This window comes from Lithobates pipiens, unplaced genomic scaffold (assembly GCF_037356315.1).
Source record: "Lithobates pipiens isolate NorthernLeopardFrog02 unplaced genomic scaffold, aLitPip1_a1.2 Scaffold_16, whole genome shotgun sequence".
In the NCBI taxonomy this organism is placed as follows: Eukaryota; Metazoa; Chordata; class Amphibia; order Anura; family Ranidae; genus Lithobates; species Lithobates pipiens.
In genome coordinates this window covers 57928774-57952190 of record NW_027507748.1, presented here as the reverse complement: position 1 = coordinate 57952190, position 23417 = coordinate 57928774, and the positions used below count along the sequence as shown (strand labels likewise).

The 23417-nt window shown below is 44.3% G+C and overlaps 1 protein-coding gene across 2 annotated transcripts in view; it reads right to left on the bottom strand.

The window, feature by feature from the left end:
- RUNX1 (RUNX family transcription factor 1) overlaps positions 1-23417 on the bottom strand; it is a 395500-nt gene that overhangs the window by 73573 nt on the left and 298510 nt on the right. For both annotated transcript variants that reach the window (XM_077479930.1, XM_077479929.1), the window contains exon 4: positions 10914-11018. In XM_077479930.1, coding sequence (XP_077336056.1) covers positions 10914-11018 — 105 coding nt within the window. The remainder of the gene's footprint in view (positions 1-10913; positions 11019-23417) is intronic.

Genomic DNA, 23417 nt, shown 5'->3' with positions numbered 1-23417 from the left:
ATAATTTTTTTTTTTTTTATACTCTTTATTTTTATTTTCAAGTTATGTTACCAGCTTAACATTACAACATAGCCAAAACAGCAAAAAAAAAAAAGGGGGGGGGACTGGGAGAGAGGAAGGGGGCAAAGAAAAAAAAAAGGGGGGAGGGGGAATAGGGGGGGTGAAGCACACCAAGGGGTTAGTGTAACATGGTCCGAGCACGGACAACCATAGCAACAGGGAGTAGCATCTTTAGGTGTAGCGCAAACAGAAGGGCGTCCTGCCTGCCCCGGATATTCGATCCATGTGAGGCAGGTTTCCACCCCCCCCCATGTAATGGGGAGAGAGGTGGCCTTATGCTCCAGCTCCATAGGGGATACAGGTATGACTCCCTTTCTGATATGCATCTGAAACAAATCCGAGGTACCTAGGACGGTCAATAACCTGGAGATTTTTTCCTGCAACCACCTACATAAGCTCCGTATATGGCCAGCCTAACTCTTTAAATGGTTGTGGGACATTTATGGCGTGTCCCCATTCACTTGAATTGGTTGCGCACAGTGGAGTACTACCTACTGATTGCAACGGGGGAGTCATTTTCTCCGTAAGCACGAAACAAAACATTGTTAACAACCCCCTTAACTGTAAGTCTAAACGAGCCCCTTTGGACTCATTCACACTTGTGTTGGATGAACTAGATAAACAGAGGTCACCACTTGGGGACATAGAAAACATTTTTTTCTATGGTCCCTGTTGACACCACAACGCTGAATGTGATGCGCGGTGCATTGCAATCTTGAAAAAAAGGCAGCATGTCTGCATTTTTCCTCATCACACTGGATGGCACTGTGTCCTGCGCCACTGCCAGCGTGCCATGAATGAAGTGTCACTATATGATGCTTCAAATAAAGTTAAAAAAGAAAACAAGAAGGGTGAAAAGTGCATCACAGCACCCCCTGCTGGAGTCAACACTCACTACCCCGCACGGAAAACTGCTGCATTTTACCATTCAAGCTAGTGGGAATCAAACTACGGGCTTTCATACTGGTATACACACTCATGGGCCACTGAGGAGCCACATGTCCTCCCAGGGAGTCCTGTAGTTGTTTAACTTAGAAAATTCATACGTCATCACGTCACCAAATCACAGCATTCATTTGAGTGTAAAAGTTCCTCTTTCTGGTCATGAATCATAAGCTGCCCCCTTGCCTACATCACCAGGTCTGAGGTTATCTGGAGCATTGTGGACGTTACACATCATTAGAGCTTGCAGAGACAATGAGCACATGTACAAATATACTTACAAACTATATATAGAATCCCTTTTTTTTTTTTCTTTTTTATAAATGAACAAACACTGATAAGAACGATTGCACTGAACCAATCCCCTTCACACGTTTCTAAAACACAATAAAAAGTTTGCAGTTTCCTTTAAGCCTTTGTAGTCAGATATCATGTTCAGGATCAGAAAACGGGAGTCTCGGCACAGCCGCACAACACCAGGACTGAAGGAACAGCTGCATGGAGAGTGAGATTCGCCTGCTATGCCGGTGATGTGTCGAATACTGTCCCCCGTCGGATAGTGTCCGCCTTGTACTGGGCTTGCGCAGTACGGAAGACAAGGAGACGCCGAAAGTCTCCGAAGATGAACGGCGCCTGCTCACTGAGTCCAGGTTCAAGCCCCACCATCCAAGTGGACATAGAGCCAGAATAAAAAATTGCGGAGCGAGGTGAGGCCGTGCCCGAAGCGTGGCGAGCGAAGCGAGCCCGCGAGAGGCCCTGTTACTAAGTACTACCGTATGTTCATGTGGATGGTGGGGCTTACACCTGGACTCAGTTTGCAGGCGCCGTTCATCTTCAGAGACTTTCAGAGTCTCCTTGTCCTCCGTACATACTTTTACTGATAGGTGTCCCTCATTCCCATCCCTGAAAGTTGGGAGGTATGGACAATGGTCCTGGTGTTCTGACAAAAACTGTCCCCCCATCGGATAGCGCCCCCCCCCCCCCCCCCCGTACCATACCTCCCAACTTTCTGAGATGGGAATGAGGGACACCTATCAGCAAAAGTATGCAGGTATAGGACACCCCCCCAGCCACGCCCCCTTAAAGGAGAATTGTACAAAAAACAAGATTGGTTAAACCCACAAGTGCTTTTTTTACCATTACTATTCCTTTATATTGGCTTTTGGAAATTTACAAATGCAGCAATTTAGAAATCAGATGAAAGGTTTAGCGCTGGAAAACAAAAAAGTGCATCTTATATACAACTATAAAGATCAGACCAAAATGAGGGACAAATGAGGAGGAATGAGGGACAGAGGGATATTGCTCCAAATTAGGGACAATCCCTCGAAATCAGGGACAGTTGGGAGCTATGTATTGTCAATGCTGGAGAAGAGCTTTCCTCCTGTGATCGGAGTGTCTCTTTAAACTCTCCTGTAGGTAAAGCACTCAGAGCGGATTAGTGATCTGCTCCTGTCTGTACTGCTCTTTTCTTTTTTTTTGTTGTTGTTCGCTCTCTATAGGACGTACATGTAGTCATTAAACGCACAGTAATTGCTTAAAGGTGAAATGAAAGAACAGGTTCTGCTGCCACCCACATAGACAGTGGCGCTCTCCTGTTACCTGTGTGCTGTCAGTGAGTCACCGGCATACCGCTGGGATTGCTCAGAGCTGTGTCACTTCCCCTACCAGAGCGCCACGACCAAAACTCCCACCTGTTCTAGCCGCGCTGGCCCAGGTAGTTCCCTTATGTAATCCCTTAAAGCCAAACTCCTGAATTTATGTAAAAAAAATTAAAATAAATCCCATTGCAGTTAACCCCCCCCCCCCCGACCCTACAAAGGTCAAAGCAGTATGAACCCAAAAGCAAATATTTATTGTAACGCAGCTCACCAATTCTCAGATTTGATGGCTGCTTTTGTTTTAGTTTTTCTTTTTGGGGGGGGGGGTTGGCGGCGAACAATGCGCCCACAGCCACCCGCCCCGGCCGGTTGGGTCACCCGCACAAAGATCCCCCCCCTCCCCGTGGATCAGTCAGCCCCACACTTTCCCCATCAAGCGGGCAGTGATTTCCTCTGGGCAGCGGCTTCTCCTGTGTCTCCTGATGGCGGCCATGCGTCTCCTCCTGGGCCGTCTGTCCTTTCAGCCAATTGGGTGACGGGTTGTTTCCTGATTGGCCGAGAGCACAATCAGTGTGACAATAGCGAATATTGATTTGCTACTGTCACTCAACTGGCTGGGCTCAGGCAGGGCTGGCCCAAAACATTGTGCTGTCTTGGTCCAAAAATGGACTGCTCCCCCCCCCCCCCCTTTAAAAAAAAAAAAACGCCCACCAATTGGCCCCCACATCCATTATTTTATAGCATGATAATTAAAACTAAAATAAAATTTATCAGGAAGCCAGATTAACTTGGAACATTACCTTGTCTATATGCAAAATTATGACATACCATTATGCTCAATTCCAAGCTGTGGGCTAGGGCAGTATAGAGACAGCCTAGGGCAGTATAGAGGCAGCCTAGGGCAGTATAGAGGCAGCCTAGGGCAATATAGGGGCAGCCTAGGGCAGTATAGGGGCAGCCTAGGGCAGTATAGGGGCAGCCTAGGGCAGTATAGGGGCAGCCTAGGGCAATATAGGGGCAGCCTAGGGCAGTATAGGGGCAGCCTAGGGCAGTATAGGGGCAGACTAGGGCAGTATAGAGGCAGTATAGGGGCAGGCTAGGGCAGTATATGGACAGGCTAGGGCAGTATATAGTCAGGCTAGGGTAGTATATGGACAGGCTAGGATAGTATATGGACAGGATAGGGTAGTATATAGACAGGCTAGGGTAGTGTATAGACAGGCTAGGGTAGTATATGGAAAGGCTAAGGCAGTGTAAACACAGGCTGGGGTAGTATATGGAAAGGCTAGGGTAGAATAGGGGCAGGTGGAGTGGCCCCGGGGGGCAGTTATGGTGACACACAAAACTGCTGGAAAAAAATCTTGGTCATCAATTTGCTGAGAGGCAGAGAGAAGAGAAGGAGAGGTGGCCAAGATTAAATTTTCTGTCCCACTCAAAGTGCTGCCTGGGTCCATTGGACCCACTGGGACCCATGGTAAGGCCGGCCCTAGGCTCAGGGCACCGTGAAAAAAAAAAAAAAAAACCCCATTGGAATCCATGTGTCTGGCACCCCGCATGCAGATTAGGAAGCCAGACGCATGGCTAAGGGGGCCTAATGGATGGGCCGCCACTGGTGCTTACAATAACCAGCTTTGATTTCGTTATGTAAAAGTTTTTTTTTCACAAAAAGAACACAGCTTTTGGTTGTAATCATATATAAAGTATTAGCTGGAGATCGGCTTCAATTTATTAGTGTATCTAAATCTGCTAGTACATCTAACACTCCCCTCCCCCAGAATGTCAATGCTGCTGTCTGAAGTGCCCCCTGTTCTCCTTCATCCGGAGTGGGGGGCACCAGATTCTGAGTGGTCCAGTTTTAGTAAATCTCCCCCACTGTGTCTAAGGAGCAGTGTTGTCACCCTAAGGAGGCAAGTGTGTTAGGACTAGAGAACACCCCCCCCCCCCCTTCCCATCTCAATAATAGAGGTGGGAGGTGTTCTGTAGTACACAGAAAAATCTGGGAACAATGTAACTGATAACAGTACAGCACAGGTATCTATCAGCAAAGATTTTTTTATTTTATTTTTTTTGCCATTGGGGCTATTTCTGCACTTCCTGTGTGGTCACAAGAAGTGAAGGAAAATCTCTCCAACAGACAATAAAAAAAACTATTTTATTTAGTTGCAATAACTGGAAAGGGGCTTATTATGTCTGAAAAAAGCCGCCTATATCAACCGATCACAATTCTTATTCTATTTCAACCCTGCAGAGCAGGCGACAAATATTCTCCTTGGCGCACTTTTCAAACACCGTCACCAAAGTGAGGATGAGCAATAAAGAGCTGGAAGGGGGTCTAACCCCTCCCTTCTCCACCCAAAAGGAAACAAGTTCAGGGTGGAGTTGCACTTTAAACTTTCCAGAACTCCAAAATCTTCTATTGAATTTCAACGACAATAAATCACCTGCGCAAACAGTTTGTGTTCTTAGTGGATTTACACTCGCTTTTCAGATCGCTGGCTAATCATTAACTGAATATTTATTTATGTTTAAGTCGCAGCGGTGTCAGTTAGACTGATGTATAGGAACACAAGAAAAGAAGACAATAGCTGATAGCAGAATCAGTTCTGAACCATTGCCGACAAACACCAGCAGCAGCCAGGACGGCGGAATCTTGGCAGCGCCGGCAAACGACTATGGGAAGGATGTGAGATTCCAGGCAGATGGATGGACAACTAAAGATTTGAGATTTCCCTATATCCATCCAGGTGACAAGAATCGGAACAAGTAGAAGGGTGAATCTCCCCCTTAGGGGGTCTGTCTGGTAGACATGTGCAGAGTAAAATATTTCGTTTCGGAATTTCGTTTTCGTCTGAAAACTTAATTTATTTAGTTACTCCCGAAATTCGTTTTTATTTATTTCGTTTTTCGTTCAAAAATTGCATTCGTCCGAAAATCCACATGAATCACGGTCGAATCTGTCTTTGAAGGCTTATGGTGTCTGTCGAATGTATAAAGAAGATTCGACGGAGCTAGTATATAGCATACTTTAGAACCCTATTAAAGTCTATGGGACTCGAACGTTCAAAATCTAAAGTGCTCATTTTAAAGGCTAATTTGCAAGTTACTGTCCTAAAAAGTGTTTGGGGACCCGGGTCCTGTCCCAGGGGACATGGATCAATGCAAAAAAAAGTTTTAAAAACGGCCGTTTTTTCGGGAGCAGTGATTTTAATAATGATTAAAGTGAAACAATAAAAGTGTAATATTCCTTTAAATTTCGTAGGGGGGGTTGTCTATAGTATGCCTGTGAAGGGGCGCATGTTTCCCGTGCTTAGAATTGTCCCTGCACAAAGTGTCATTTATGCAGGAAAAAAAGTCCTTTAAAATCACTCGCAGCTATTATGAATTGTCGGCTCCGTAATACAGAGAACACTCATTGAAAGTCATTGATAAAAAAATAAAAAAATAAATAAAAAAAAAAAGCGTGGGGGTCCCCCAAATTCAATTACCAGGCCCTTCAGGTCTGATATGGATATTAAGGGGAACCCTGCCTCAAATTTAAGAAAAAATTTGACGTGGGGTTCCCCCTAAATATCCATAACCAGACCCTTCAGGTCTGGTATGGATATTAAGGGGAACCCCGCGTCAAATTTAAAAAAAAATTGACGTGGGGTTCCCCCTAAAAATCCATACCAGACCCTTTATCCGAGCACGCAACCTGGCAGGCCGCAGGAAAAGAGGGGGGGACGAGAGAGCGCCCCCCCCTCCCTCCTGAACCGTACCAGGCCACATGCCCTCAACATTGGGAGGATGCTTTGGGGGTCTGTGACCCCCTCAAAGCACCTTGTCCCCATGTTGATGAGAACAAGGGCCTCATCCCCACAACCCTGGCCGGTGGTTGTGGAGGTCTGCGGGCGGGGGGCTTATCAGAATCTGGAAGCCCCCTTTAACAAGGGGACCCCCAGATCCCGGCCCCCCCCCCTGTTTGAAATGATAAGGGGGTACAAAAGTACCCCTACCATTTCACAAAGAAAGTGTAAAAAATGGTTAAATAAAACAAACACACTTTTGAAAAATTCCTTTATTAAAAATAAAAAAATAAAAAAAAGATTCCAGCGGCGGTAATCCACTCTTGCTATCCAGCGACGGACGGTCATCTCTCCAGCGATGTCTCATCTCATCCAGCGCAGCGATCCATCCTTCTGTCTCCGTGGAGGAGACACTGCAAGGATTCCGGCGGCTGACGTTTCTTATATACGGAGGGCGGGGCCACACGTCACCTGACCCCGCCCCCCTCTGACGCAAGGGGAAACCCGGGGTTCCCCGTGACGTATAGGTGACCCCGCCCCCCTCTGATGTAACGGAAACCTGCCTGTGTTACATCAGAGGGGTGCGGGTCACCCCTACGTCACAGGGAACCCCGGGTTTCCCCTTGCGTCAGAGGGGGGCGGGGTCAGGTGACGGGTGGCCCCGCCCTCCGTATATAAGAAACGTCAGCCGCCGGAATCCTTGCAGTGTCTCCTCCACGGAGACAGAAGAAGGACGGAGGATTCGCTGCGCTGGATGAGATGAGACATCGCTGGAGAGATGACCGTCCGTCGCTGGATAGCAAGAGTGGATTACCGCCGCTGGAATCTTTTTTTTATTTTTTTATTTTTAATAAAGGAATTTTTCAAAAGTGTGTTTGTTTTATTTAACCATTTTTTACACTTTCTTTGTGAAATGGTAGGGGTACTTTTGTACCCCCTTACCATTTCAAACAGGGGGGGGGGGCGGGATCTGGGGGTCCCCTTGTTAAAGGGGGCTTCCAGATTCTGATAAGCCCCCCGCCCGCAGACCTCCACAACCACCGGCCAGGGTTGTGGGGATGAGGCCCTTGTCTTCATCAACATGGGGACAAGGTGCTTTGAGGGGTCACAGACCCCCAAAGCATCCTCCCAATGTTGAGGGCATGTGGCCTGGTACGGTTCAGGAGGGAGGGGGGGCCGCTCTCTCGTCCCCCCCTCTTTTCCTGCGGCCTGCCAGGTTGCGTGCTCGGATAAAGGGTCTGGTATGGATTTTTAGGGGGAACCCCACGTCAATTTTTTTTTAAATACGACGCGGGGTTCCCCTTAATATCCATACCAGACCTGAAGGGTCTGGTTATGGATATTTAGGGGGAACCCCACGTCAAATTTTTTCTTAAATTTGAGGCAGGGTTCCCCTTAATATCCATACCAGACCTGAAGGGCCTGGTAATTGAATTTGGGGGACCCCCACGCTTTTTTTATTTATTTATTTATTTATTTTTTTATCAATGACTTTCAATGAGTGTTACGGGAGCCGACAATTCATAATAGCTGCGAGTGATTTTAAAGGACTTTTTTTCCTGCATAAATGACACTTTGTGCAGGGACAGTTCTAAGCACGGGAAACATGCGCCCCTTCACAGGCATACTATAGACAACCCCCCCTACGAAATTTAAAGGAATATTACACTTTTATTGTTTCACTTTAATCATTATTAAAATCACTGCTCCCGAAAAAACGGCCGTTTTTAAAACTTTTTTTTGCATTGATACATGTCCCCTGGGGCAGGACCCGGGTCCCCAAACACTTTTTAGGACAGTAACTTGCAGAATCTTTTCTCTCTGTCAAATCTTTTTTCTCTGTCGAATATTTTCTCTATATAATCTTGGACTAATAGAGGTAAGGTTAGGCACATTCGAACACAGGTTCTATAGACACAGATTGTTGTCAGAGTCATGTCGAATCTCCTATTCTATATCGAACTGTTGTAACAATGAAAACGAAAATAAAGCATTTATTTATGTCGGATCTTTCGTTTTTCGGATTTTGTGCTTTCGTTATCGTTTGTCAAAACGAAAATAGCTGAAATTTGGACGAAAATGCATTCGGACGAAAACGAATGCACATGTCTACTGTCTGGTAGTGGAGGGGATCTGATCTTTCACTGCTGCAGTTTCACTTTCACTTACAGGTACACTCCCCACCCCTACTATTTAAAGTGGTTGTAAACCCTCATATACTCACTGAATTACAGAGCTGATTACAGCGCTGCATTCATTTTATCTTTTATATCTAACTGGAGTTCAACTTTGGGGCTCATTCATACTTGTGCGTTGTAGCAACCCACACTCAAATGTATGTGCATTACCACAATGCCTGCCAACATACCTGCTTTAAGTGTTGTGGTGCCATTTAATGTGAATAACACCTCAAAGCACTGTACAGTAGAGCAGTGGTTCTCAATCACCGAGCTGGGGCCCACTGCCAAGATGTGGCATCTTCCTACTGTGCCTCCAGACAGCCTTCCACAGTGCTCCCTAACCTCCCACAGTGCTCCCAGGCCCCCTATTTCACCACAGTGCTCCGAAGTCCCCTCAGCCTCCAAAGTGCCCCCTTACCTCCCACAGTGCTCCCAGGCCCCCTATTTTACCATAGTGCTCCAAAGTCCCCTCAGCCTCCAAAGTGCCCCATAACCTCCCACAGTACTCCCAGGCCCCCACAGTGCCCCCTAAACTCCCACAGTGCCCCCAGGCCCCCACAGTGCCCCCTAACCTCCCACAGTGCACCCAGGGCCCCTCCGCCTCCACAGCACCCCCTAACCTCCCACGGTGCTCCCAGGCCCCCTATTTTACCACAGTGCTCCAAGGTCCCCTCAGCCTCCACAGTGCCTCCTAACCTCTCAGAGTGCTCCCAGGCCCTCTCAGCCCTCACATTGCCCCCCCCCAAACCTCCCACAGTGCCCCCAGATCTCTTTAGCCCTCAAACCGCCCCCTAACCTCCCACAATGCTCCTTTGCACTCTCAGTACCCCCAAACCTCCAACAGTGCCCCCAGCCCCCCCTGCTTCCACAATGCTCCCACCCCTCTCAGCCTCTACAGTGCCCCCTATGCCTCCCCAGTGTTCCCAGCCCCCCTCAGCCTCGACAGTGTCCCCTAACCTCCCACAGTGCCCCCAGAAACCCCCCGCTTACACAGTGCTCCCAGCCCCCTCAGCCTTCTACGCCTCCACAGTGCTCCCAGCCCCTCAGCCTCCACAGTGCCCCCTATGCCTCCACAGTGTTCCCAGCCCCCCTCAGCCTCGACAGTGTCCCTTAACCTCCCACAGTGCCCCCACCCCCAGACCCCCCCCCCCCCCACTTTCACAGTGCTCCCATCCCCCTCAGCCTACCCTAACCTCCCACAGTGCCCCCACACCTCCACAATGCTCCCAGCCCCCCTTAGCCACCACAGTGCTCCCTAACCTCCCACAGTGCCTCAAGACCCCCCCCCCCCCAAGTGCTCCCAGCCTCCTCAGCCTCCACAATGTCCCCTATCTTCCCACAGAGCTCCCAGGCCCCCTCAACCCTCACAGTACCCCCCTAGTACTAGCCTCCACACTACCCTCCAGCCTGCTGTAGAGCCATCAACCTCCCCAATTTCTAACAGTGGCCCACAGAGCTTCCCAATCTCTTACATTGACTCCTAGCCTAAGAAGTGCCCTCCAGTCTCCCATAGTGCTCCTGGAAAGTTCCCATCCTCCTGGATAGACCCCCAACTCCTTCCAGAAACGTCATCCCCTACAGGGTTAGCACGTTTTCTGCACAGTCCCCTAAACCCCTCCAGAACCCCCCTAGTGATTTCCAACTTCAACCAGATTGGCCCTCGGGCTGCAGTTTGGGGACCACTGATCCATAGTTTCCATCTCTTTGGGAGTGTCTCTCTAATTCGGTTGTATTCTCCATGAGGACAAGCACATTCTTCCCCAGCGGGGGCAGTGAGACCCCTCATCCTGGCTATAGAAGGTGTTCAGGCCTGGAATAAGCTGTAGAAAGGGACAGATCCATCTATTGTATACAAAACCCAAGTGGAAAAAATCCCCCCCCCCCCCCCCCCCCCCCGCCAGCATGGAACACTTCAATATAGAATTGATGTGTGTATAAATTAAAGATGAAAGGAAAGGTAGTGCTGGAACATAATCTGCCTGTGTTCGTAATTGCATTTATAAAGCATTCACATTGGCATGGGTGCAATCGGAGAAATATGGTCAGTGGTCCTACGACTGTGCAATACAACTAACACACACAGAGGATTTAAAGTGAACCTGAACCTTTAAAAGTCTGAACCATGCTGCATTGGTGTGGTGGCATTGAAAAGGTCAATCCTGCCCAGCAATTCCATTTTACCATAATCACAGATGATATTTCACACATAGCTGCCCCCCTGTAGGTGAGAAATGGTACAACAGCCTGACCATATGTAGTAACTCAACCATACCCAGTAGGAATAGTACACAATACAGAGGGGTCAGAGGACATGGCCCTACTTTTATTTATACTTGAAAACTTACTTCTTGGTTCTCTTGGTCCGTCCACCGTGATTTTAATGGCTCGATGGTAAGTGGCCACTTGCGGAGGATTGGTGAAGACGGTGATGGTCAGCGTAAAGCTTTTACCTGTAAATAAAATATACAAATAGAAGTATGTTTTCATTGTATTCATCTAATGTTTATACAAAAACAGCTAAATCTACTATGAACTTTGCAGTGCAGGTTTTCATTCATCTTTTAAATGTGTTCTTAAAGTGGACCTGTCACCCAGGTTACACTTTTAAAAGTTCTTCTGAAAATCAGATATAACAAAATACCTATTACTTTTATTAGCCATAAAACCTGCTCTGCGTGTTCTTCTGATTAGGTTTCATTTTGTTACTAAGACCTGCCTGATGTCCTGTCCTGTCTACCTGCCTTCACCCCATCCAATAAGAATGCCATTAATGGTCACACTAAAGTGCTTTCATTGGATAGGGGTGTGACAGCTAGGCAGGACTTGAAGCCCAAGTTAGGGCTTAAAAAAAAAAAAAAAAGTGCCCCAGGACGTATAGAATAGCAGCTCTGGATTCTATACTCACCTCCTTTCCAGCCCTGTCCCCCACAGCATTTTTTATTTTTACCACTAGATGTCCTCGGTCTTCTGGGTTGAATGACACCCGCTGTCAACCAACCCACACACTTGAGTGTGGGGTGTCGTAGGACTGCTCCCCTCACTCAAAGTACATTGCAGAGAACAGCCTATAAAAGGTAAGTTGTAAGGTATATAAAGCACAAAATAAATGCTAGAGGAGGCATGCTAATGCCGCATACACACGACCGGACTTTTCAATGAAATAGGTCAGACGGAATTAATCCGTCGGATATTACGATCGTGTATGGGCTCCAGCTGACTTTTTTTTCCCAAAGGCCCGACGGACCTAGAAATAAAACATGTTTCAAATCTTTCCGATGGACTCGAGTCCGGTCGAAAAATCAGTTCATCTGTATGCTAGTCCGACGAACAAAAAACAACGCTAGGGCAGCTATTGGCTACTGGCTATGAACTTCCTTATTCTAGTCCGGTCGTACGTCATCAGGGTCGAATCCGTCAGACTTTGGTGTGCTTGTGTGTGGCCAAGTCCGTTCGCTTGGAAACTCAGTCGGGAAGACCGTCGGACCTAGTCCGTCGAAAAGTCTGGTCGTGTGTACGCGGCATAAGAGGAAAGGTGGTTGGGAGCCTGGAGTTGAGCTTTAAAGCGTTTGTTACCCCAACACTTCACATTCCTAATATGTGCCTGCTGTACCATGTACTTGTATGAGCAAGTATCCTGTTCTCTTTGTATTGCTTCCTTTGTGTGAAATCTGACCACACTAAGCAGGAGAACACAGCGTGGTCAGTTCTCTATCTATGCTGGAAACTCAGTATACTCTCCTCCAATGATCAGACTTGTCCTGACACGCCCCCCCCCACCCTGCACAGCCATTCACTGGGAAGCTCAGTGTGCTGCTGCTTCTCCTCCCCCATCTCTTATGCAGCTAAGAACAGAGGAAATGTGATCACTTAATGAAAATGTATTTAGAATTTTTTTTTTTTTAAATCTATGCAGAAATGTTTTGCCTTTTATTTCTATTTTAAACTGAATGGATTGTTTTACAAGGTGATCGTTTACAACAGGGGTCTTCAAACTACGGCCCTCCGGTTGTTCAGGAACTACAATTCCCATCATGCCTAGTCATGTCTGTGAATGTCAGAGGTCTACAATGCCTCATGGGACGCGTAGTTCCACAACAGCTGGAGAGCCGTAGATTGAAGATTCCAGGTTTACAATCACTTTAATGCTAAAGGTAGAGAAGTAACAAAGTGAACCTAAATCAGAGAGGCACACGGGGATAACAAAGTTATAATAATAGCAGGAAAGTCTTTAGTTGTAAATGAATAGTATGGCTGAAAGGTGCGCTTACAATGACACCTTTTTATCTCACAATCACTTTTTTTATTCTGTTCATGAATTCATATCTTATCGCTGCAAGTACTTGTTCCTATTGTTGACATCTCACAGAAAGCAGAAGTCAGCAAGGAACAAGACATTCTATGATGTGTTTAGTGAATGTTCTTTACCCACAAAATTTCATAATGTTAGAAACGTGCCATAAATTCAGTTGATCCTTCCGATAAAAAATCCTTCATGAATTCAAGATATCATTTTGGGTATTGAAAGTGAATGAACAAGGCCTGGTAACAAAATGATCTTTCTGTCTGTGTCCCGTCAGGAAAATTCCCCTTCATTTCCTGTCCTGGAGGCACATTAGGAAGTAACAAAGCTAATAAAGGGTCTGGAGGATATTAGTTATGAGGAAAGGTTGTGAGCACTGAACTTATTCTCTCTGGAGAAGAGACCCTTGAGAGGGGGGATGTGATTTCAATATACAAATACCGTACTGGTGACCCCACAATATGGATAAAACTTTTTTGTGGAAGGGAGTTTAATAAGACACGTGGCCACTCATTAAAATGAGAAGAAAAGAGGTTTAACCTTAAACTACGTAGAGGGTTCTTTACTGTAAGAGTGGCAAGGATGTGGAATTCCCTTCCACAGGTGGTGGTCTCAGTGAAGGGCATTGATAGTTTCAAGAAACTATTAGATAAGCACCTGAACGACCGCAACATACAAAGATATACAATGTAATAATAACATATAATCACACACATGGGTTGGACTTGATGGACTTGTGTCTTTTTTCAACCTCACCTACTATGTAACTATGTAAGAGGAGATCATTCCAAAGCAAGGAGACAACCCTTCTTAGACAGTTGATAACATTTCCATCCTTTCTGTACTGGAAGTAATGGTCACCAAGACCATTCGTGAAGGTGGTTTTACCCAACGATACCCAGACAGCATTAAAAAACCAAGTACATACAGCGAGAGGCACTGGATCCCATTTTATTAGTATCAATTAGAAAAGACTGTGCTAATTATTGAGCTAACTTACTCTGGTGAGGCTTCTCTCGGAACACCTTAATCAAAGTCCATCTGAACACAAAGCTTTAAGAGCACCCCACTAATGGTCAAAGAATCCAAGAAGTATTTAGTTAAATATTCAGTAACAAGAAGGCCTACGCGTTTCAGAGGTTTGGACTTTCCCCCTTCATCAGGGCTACAACACATGCAAGAGAATACAATGTACATAATATAACTGGGTACTGACATTTATAGGTAAGGTTGATCCAGGGAAAATCTGATTGCCTCTCTGGGATCAGGAATTATTTTTTTCCCCTGCTGTAGAAAATTAGATCCTGCTTTTCTGGCGGGAGAGGGGGGGAGGGGGTCGCCTTCCTCTGGATCAACTGTGGGTATAGGATTGGGTATATGGGATTGTATGATATTTTTTTATTTTATTTTTTATTTTTTTATGGTTGAACTAGATGGACGAGTGTCTTTTTCAACCTAACTAAGTGACTATGTAACAATAAAAGTTAATATTGATGATAAATTGCACGTTATAGAAGATTGAATTTTTATATTTTCTTGCTTGTGCTGTAGCCCTAAAAAGGGGGGGGGGGGGTTGGGGGGTGTTCAAACCTCCGAAACGCGTTGGATTCTGCCCACTGATTTAATAATACATCACTTTGAACTCTTTGACCATCAGTGTGGTACTCTTACTGCTTCTTGTTTGTTTGTTAAAGCGATAAACACCCAAAAGACCAGACCAGGCAGAAGTTCTACCCCCTTTCCCATTTTATACAAAAAAAAAAAAAAAGGTTTTAGTGCACACTGTGAGAAGCTCACAGCGTGCAGTGAAATCAGAGCAAGCTATTTCAGTACAGGAGAGGCGCCTGTACAACTGTACAAGACTGAAGAGAGGGGTGGAGTTCAGCTTTAAATTTTGTTTTTTGAAGCCGGGTGTCATTTATATCAAGGATTCTCATATTAATATCTGGAGAGGGGCGGCGGTCGAGGGGCCTGAAATGCCCTGCGATGATATCTGGTCTATGGCACGCTCCGGGTAACACGATCCCCGGGACAGTATGTTGGGTGGAGGTGAGAGAAATGAAAGAGACATTTACACAGGCCTGGCGCCCCTCCTCGGTGGCAAGGTGCCAATGCAAAGCGACCAAAGGATAATGCTTATTTGGAACATGACCGATATCTGTGAGAATCATAAATATTTACATTTTATAAATGTTTGGACAAAGGCGGTGGAAGGACTTCAGCACCAAACTGCTCCCTTTCCCATGAACAACAGACAATGGATGGTAATAAAGCGAATGGCAGGTTTAACGGGAAAGATGATTCGCCACTCCGTATTAAAGAGTACCTGTCATTATTACTCAGAAATGACCGAACATAAAAGATCAGCATGACAGCCAAGCAATAGATGACCACATGCTGCTCTTAAAGTGGACCTTGCTCTTCAGAAAAGGTCTGTTTAATCCTGGATGAAAGTGCAAAAAATAAAAATAAAAATAAACTTTTGAGTGGAAGAGAATACAGTTAGATAATATACTTGCCCAACTTCCTCCTGCAGGGTATAGGGCAAGGAGCGTCATCCTGGATAAAATTAAGTAGCCCAAATCTTGGGAAAAGATCCTCCTGCACCGCACTGCAGGGGCATTCCCTGGGATCTTGTTGGCAGAAGGATGACATCACCCTCTACACTACAGAAGTTGGAGAAAGATTAATGTATTATTTTTCCCTCCCTGGGTTTTTTGCACTTTTATGGAACATTAAGGGTCCATGCACACCGGCTTGAAAAAAAAAAATGCCAGTGCTCTTTCCTGGAAAAAAAACGCTAATTTTGAGCATGGACTCACAGGAGAGCATTAGGTGCTTCTATAGGCAAAACGCTCTACTCCTCTAGGAGCCCAGTGTGCATGGACCCTTAAGGAAGGGAGAGGAAGGCCTCATTGAATAGGAGAACCCTGCCTGAAGTGTGGGAATCTACTTTAAGACTAGTTCCTGTACAGTCAACATCACAGGTTTCCCTTATTTATATGCACTGTATGCATACTCCTTTGATTTATTGTCCCTATCCTAAATGAGGAATAACCCTTTACTTTGGGGATATGTGATGGAAAGTGACATGTAAATACCCTTTGTTCTAAGAAGGCTTTACTGTACTACGTACTGATCTGGTTGGAGAGCTTTTTGATCCCTTTAATTCTTTCTTAGCATACCCTGTGTGGTTGTAATATTTTGTTGGGTCCCAAGCCCTACTACAAAGAAGCCATGGCTTCCAGACACTGCCCTACTCCATAGAAGCCATGGTTTACCTACACTGCCCTACTCCATAGAAGCCATGGCTTCCATACACTGCCCTACTCCATAGAAGCCATGGCTTCCATACACTGCCCTACTCCATAGAAGCCATGGTTTCCTTACACTGCCCTTCTCCATAGAAGCCATGGTTTCCAGACACTGCCCTACTCCATAGAAGCCATGGTTTACCTACACTGCCCTACTCCATAGAAGCCATGGCTTCCAGACACTGCCCTACTCCATAGAAGCCATGGTTTCCTTACACTGCCCTTCTCCATAGAAGCCATGGTTTCCAGACACTGCCCTTCTCCATAGAAGCCATGGTTTCCAGACACTGCCCTACTCCATAGAAGCCATGGTTTCCTTACACTGCCCTTCTCCATAGAAGCCATGGTTTCCAGACACTGCCCTACTCCATAGAAGCCATGGTTTCCAGACACTGCCCTACTCCATAGAAGCCATGGTTTCCAGACACTGCCCTACTCCATAGAAGCCATGGTTTCCAGACACTGCCCTACTCCATAGAAGCCATGGTTTCCAGACACTGCCATACTCCATAGAAGCCATGGTTTCCATACACTGCCATACTCTGTAGAAGCCATGGTTTACTTACACTGCTCTACTCCATATAAGCCATGGTTTACCTACACTGCCATAGTCCATAGAAGCCATGGTTTCCTTACACTGCCATACTCCATAGAAGCTATGGTTTCCATACACTGCCCTACTCATTTGAAGTCATGAGGGTTGACTCACTAAAGGCAAATAGACTGTGCACGTTACAAGTGCTGTTGCTCCAAAGCTTAGTAAATGAGACAAAGCTCTGCTGACTTCCACCATCCAATCATGTATAAGCAGAAATGCTGTGTTTTATTTTCATTGCATCTGATTGGGTATTATTTGCAAAGTGAAGCTTCATCCCATTTACTAAGCTCTGGAGCAACCACGCTTGCAGAGTGCACAGTCTATTCTATTTGCCTTTAGTAAATTTCAGGGAATAATAATAATGGATAACAAAAATGAAGGTATACTAATTTTTGTATTGGTCTTAAAGAGGAACTGCAGTCTGCTCACATAATTTGTAATAAAAACATCTTTGCATTCTGAAGCTTCCATCCAACCACTTTGCATATTATTTTATATATACTGTGATTCTGTACTTTGCAAATATGCTGCAGAAATCTCCATGCACTGAGTCTGGCTGCAATCATTTTATCTGTGGGCAGCTGAAGGTGCTGCCTGTTCACTTCCTGGATTTACACAGAGGCACACCTCCAGCTCTGCAGCTCTCATTTGCCCTCTTATGACTCACCCCCCTTCCCTTCCTGGCAAACTCTCATGAGAGTGAGAGAGAGAGCTGTGTATGATTTCATAAGCCTAGGCTAATGACCAGACAAGAAACAGGAAGTGGGCTGTATAAGGTATTTACTGGCAGAAAAAAAAAATGTTTTACTATCCAAAGTTAAAACAACAAGGGCAGAAAATTTGATGGATGAAAAAATGACTGAAGTTCCGCTTTTTTTTATCCCAAACAAAAATAAGTTTTGATTCACAGGTTAAATAGCACCAGACATCTATTATACGGCCTCAGGAGCAACACAGCATACAAAAAATAAAATAAAAAACTCATGGTAATTTATGACATGCCATAAACCTGTCTGTCCAGGAGGACTTCAGATTTAGAAGAGAAGACTGTCATTGGGAGGCTCTTCTGGTGTCCACCTTACAAAGAGCTCAATGACTTATATAATGACTATTGTTATAAGGCTAAAAATAAGGCCAGTAGCTATTATAACAAAAATAAAGCTTGTGGCTATATTTAACACAAAACCGGAAAATAGGTACTACTTTGAATAGGATGAGCTATGTCCTCCTGTTAGATTTTTGAACTTAAATTCTGAACTTCACCCTGAAAAGCTGCTAAACCCGAATGGAACTTAGAACACACGTCACATAAATGTCATGTATTCCTTTTATACCATTTGCATTTTTTTTTTATTTATTTTTTTATTTTACGATTTAAAAAAAAAATCTTTAAAGTTGAACTCCAGGCAGATATAAAGATATTTACAAGAATGCCAATTAATGCAGTTATGCATTTATTAAAATAAAAAATATAATTAAAAAGGAAATATATACATATATTATGATTTGACTTGATATCAGAATTGTAATCTCTTGTACAGCAGGGGTCAGACTAGAAGAGGGAAGGACAACTCTATATCAATCACAAATCATGAATTCATATGTGCTGAGAAGGAAAAAGGGGGCAGACAGATGACCTTCTCAGCCTGCTGCTGCTCCTTCACTGTTCACTCACAAGCATGGATGCAAGGAGGAGACCTATCTGTGTTGTGTGTTTTATTATTACAGGTAATTATATAGCACTGTCAATTTACACATACAGTGGAACCTTGGTTAAAGAGTAATGTGGTTAACAAGCATTTTGAAAGACGAGCAACTTTTTTTTTTTAAAACCTGACTCGGCAGAATTCAAGCTAATGCGGTGTGCAGTACCGTATTTGGCCAGAGGTGCGGGGGCGCCGGTGACACTCAGAATGGTTCAAAGCCGCTTGGATATACTCAGAATCACTCGGAAATACTCGGAAACACTTTGTTCCCGAGTGTTTCCAAGCCTTTCCGAGTTCAGCTGAGCTGTCCCCAAGTATTTCCGAGGATCTCCGCCACCCCCCTCCCACCTCTGGCCACATGTGGTATCGCATGCAATAGAAGTCAATGCGGAACTAATTATCTTCGTTTCCATTCACTTCTATGGGGAAACTTGCTTTGATATGCTTTAGATTATAAGCATTCTCCTGGAACAAGTTATGCTCGTAATCCAAGGTTCCACTGTATATTGTACGTTCACATTGGTCCCTGCCTTCAAGGAGCTTACAATCTAAGGTCCCTAACTAACATTCATACATATACTAGGGTCAATTTAGAAAGTAGAAAATTAACCTACCAGCATGTCTTTGGAGTGTAGGAGGAAACTGGAGTACCCGGAGGAAACACACGCAGGCACAGGGAGAAAATGTAAGCTCCGGGCAGATAGTGTTGTGGTTGGGATTTGTGTGTGTGTTTTTTGTATATTCCAAATTTTGTTTCCTTTTTTGTTTTATAGTTTATATAATTATTAGCTACCTGCATGTCACCTGCTATCAACCTCTTGCAGCCCCTGTACAGTAGGGCTGGAGTGTGAGAAGAAGAAGCAGCACAAGGGGCATGCTGTTAATGTGCTGACAGTCAGCAGGCTGATAGGAGGAGAAAGGAGAGTGACAGAGAAATGAGCTCATTGCTGTGCTGCTTCACCTTTCAGTGTCCAGTCGCAGGTCAAGGGTGGGTCCAGAAAGAACTGGGCTCAGAGGAAGTGGGTTAAATGATGCTGGTCATTGGTATAAGGACACCTAGTGGCAGAAAAATGTACTGCATGGAAAAACCCTGGATTAAAGCTGAATATTGCAGCAAAAGCATTTTTATTTTCATTTTATCTTTTAAAGCAGTGGTCATCAACCCTGTCCTCAGGGCCCACTAACAGGCCAGGTTTGCAAGATAACTGAAATATATCACAGGTGATATCATTTGCTGCTCAGTGATTGCAGTAGGTCTACTCTGCATCTCCCCAAGGTAATACTTAAAACCTGGCCTGTTAGTGGGCCCTGAGGACAGGGTTGATGACCACTGTTTTAAAGGACTATTAATTTTTATGGCGTTTTTTTTGGCTATAAACAGAACCACGAGCTGTAATAAACAATGCAACATAATAAAGCCACGGTATAAAATACTGTCATTTCTGGTCTACTAAGACTCTGTGCAGTTATAAATTTTCTTTCTAAGGTGACTCCTGTTATCCTTTAAACCTTGCCTTTAGAGATGCGAATTTGCGGAGCCCTGAAGCAAAAGACGCGTTCTTGCATTCTGAAAGATCGGCTATAAAGTGCTCACGCGTTTATGAAGGAGCAGAGTCCTCCATGCCGCGCTGTATGCAAGCTTACCTTTCTTACAAGAGAAATCAGCCTTCGGCAATGACGAGTGGATTCAAGGAAGATTATATATTTTTTTTCTGTTTAAAAGTTTTTTCTGACCTTGACTACTCAATTTGTCTTTAAACCAATAACTTATCCAGGAACTGCGTCATCTTTTGTTCCAAGGTATTCTGGGATTGGGGGGCCTATTCACACTTGTGCGACTTTCCATGCAGCTTTGGACATGACAAATCGCCGCCCACTGATTGCGATGGCACCTGTTCAGATCGGTGTGACTTAAAGTTGCAGCGACTTTGAAAAGGAGCCCTGCGCTACTTTTTTTTGTGACTTTTGAAGCGGCTTTGGTCCAGAGAGTTCTAAAGTCAAACCAAAAGTTGCACTAAAATTCGCATTAAGGTTGCGAAAACCGAAAGTCGCACTGGAAGTTGTGTCACTTTGGAGGTGCGATAATGTGAATGGCGCCTAAAGGAAAATAAGAGTGGTTTGGGGTCAATTTTATTTAAATGAAATCCATTTTTAAAAATTTTTTATGTTTTATCTATTTGTTGCTATAAACTCTATAGCCTTTAGGCATGCTCTGTCTGATTGAAACTACAGAGGCCTAGTGTTTAGCCCTTGCGCCTTTCAGCGCTGGGGTTCCTAATTCAAAACTATTCAGGACACTATCTGCATGGAGTTTGCATGTTCTTCGTGTGCTTCTGTGGGTTTCCTCCATGTAGTCTGGTCTCTTTAGCACTCCAAGGGAAGTCTGTCTCCTTTCCAAACCGGTCCTAGCCGGAATGCACCTGAGATAGGGAACTTAGACTGTAAGCTCTACGATTCCAGGGACTGATGTGCATGTACTGTATGTACAGCACAGTGTAAGTTGCTGGCACTCTATAAACACCTGTAATAGATAAGGCTGTATGGGTTGTGTTCTGTTGAGTTCTATAAACAACAGAGCTACATAAAACATGTGAAAAGTAGAATAAAGCTCCACCTGCTGGTTGGATAGCATACACATCATCACCAAACCATAAAGGAAGCCATATATACAAAACCACCAAACATTCCCTTTACGTTTTTATATCAACTTCTGCCATCTGAACTTATTAGCAGTCGTTAACAACACGGTGGCACAATTAGTGAATTGCATGGCTTACCCTACAAGGCAGGCTTTTGGCGGGGACTGATGTGATAGTACAGTATGTAAACCACTGCGTAAGTTACAGACACTCTATAAATACCTGTAATAAATAAGCCCTAGATGGGGCTGTATGGAAGATGAAAGGGGAGGCGTCACTCATTCACATGTGTGTTAACTGCAGCTTGAGCTATTGAGTTCTCTAAACAACAGAGCTACAAACAACAATATAATACAGCTCCACCTGCTGGTTGGATAGCATACACATCCATTTACATAATATAAAACTGCAGCTTGAACTATTGAGTTCTATAAACAACAGAGCTACAGAAAACATGTGAACATTAGAATACAGCCCCACCTGCTGGTTGGATAGCATACATACCTATCTACATAAAATAAAATACTTACATTTTTTTTTTCAGCCCAAAGCATAATGAATAAAGGAAGCCATATATACAACATCACCAAAACATTCCCTTAAAGTTTTCTATCAACTTCCTCCATCTGAATTGATTAGCAGTCATCAGCAACAGCGAATCGCAAATAGCGAGTCACATGGCTTAGCCTACAAGGAAGGCGTTTGGCAGGGACTGATGTGACAGTACAGTATGTAAAGCACTGTGCCAGTTGCCAGCCCTCTTTAAATACCTGTAATAAATAAGTCCTAGATGGGGCTGTATGGAAGAAGGAAAAGGAGGTGTCACTCATTCACATGTGTGTTAACTGCAGCTTGAGCTATTGAGTTCTCTAAACAACAGAGCTACAAACAACAATAGAATACAGCTCCACCTGCTGGTTGGATAGCATACACAAACATCTACATAATATTTTTTATTTTATTTTTTTGGTCCTAACCATAATGAATAAAGGAAGCCATATATACAAAACCATTAAACATTCCATTTAAGTTTTTATATCCACTCCTGGCATCTGAACTTATTAGCAGTCAGCATCAACAAGGTGTGGCAATTAGCGACAGTACAGTATGTAAAGCACTGTGTAACTTGCCGGCACTCTATAAATACCTGTAATAAATAAGCCCTGGGTCTGTAAGGAAGGGGAGGGGTCACCCATTCACACGTGTGTATTAATAGCAGCTTGAGCTATTGAGTTCTATAAACAACAGACATACAAAAAAACATGTGAAAAGCAGAATACACTGCCACCTACTGGTTGGATAGCATATACATCTATCTACATAATATAAAATACTTCCATTTTTTAATTCATATATTTTTTTTTCAGTCCAAACCATAATGAATAAAGAAAGCCATAAATACAAAACCACCAAACATTCCCCTTAAGTTTTTATATTAACTATTAGCATCTGAACTGGCGGGGACTGATGTGAATGTACAGTATGTAAAGCACTGTGTAAATTGCCAACGCTCTTTAAATACCTGTAATAGATGGGGCTGTATGGAGGATGGAAGAGGAAGTGCCACACATGCATGTGTGTGTTAATTGTAGCTTAAGCTATTGAGTTCTATAAACAACTAAGCTACAAAAAACCTGTGAAAAGTTGATTACAGCTCCACCTGTTGGTTGGATAGCATACACATCTATCTACATAATATAAAAAATATGTCAATTTTTTATTTATTTTTTCAGTCCAAACCATAATGAATAAAGGAAGCCATATATACAAAACTACCAAATATTTGGCATCTGAATTTATTAGCTGTCATCAGCAACAGGGTGGGACAAATAGCGAATCGCATGACTTAGCCTACAAGGCAGGCATTTGGCAAATCAGTTGGTTTAAGTTACATAGTTACATAGTTAGTCAGGTTGAAAAAAGACACAAGTCCATCCAGTTCAACCACAAAAACAAATATATATATATAATAAATATCATACCAGCCCATATACCCACAGTTGATCCAGAGGAAGGCAAAAAACCCCAGCAGAGCATGATCCAATTTGCTAAAGCAGGGGAAAAAATTCCTTCCTGATCCCTCGAGAGGCAATCGGATTTTCCCCAGGATCAACTTTGGAAGTGCTGGCATCTCTATTATTTTAAGGGCAGGGACAGTGAGCCTATGGCACCAATCCTGGCAGAAGATGGTTCAGGTTGACAATGTAGTTTTGGATTTTTAACGGTTTTCATGTATATTTATTTTCTTTTTTTTTCCAGTATTTTTTTTAAACCAAATCGCTAAAATCTCAT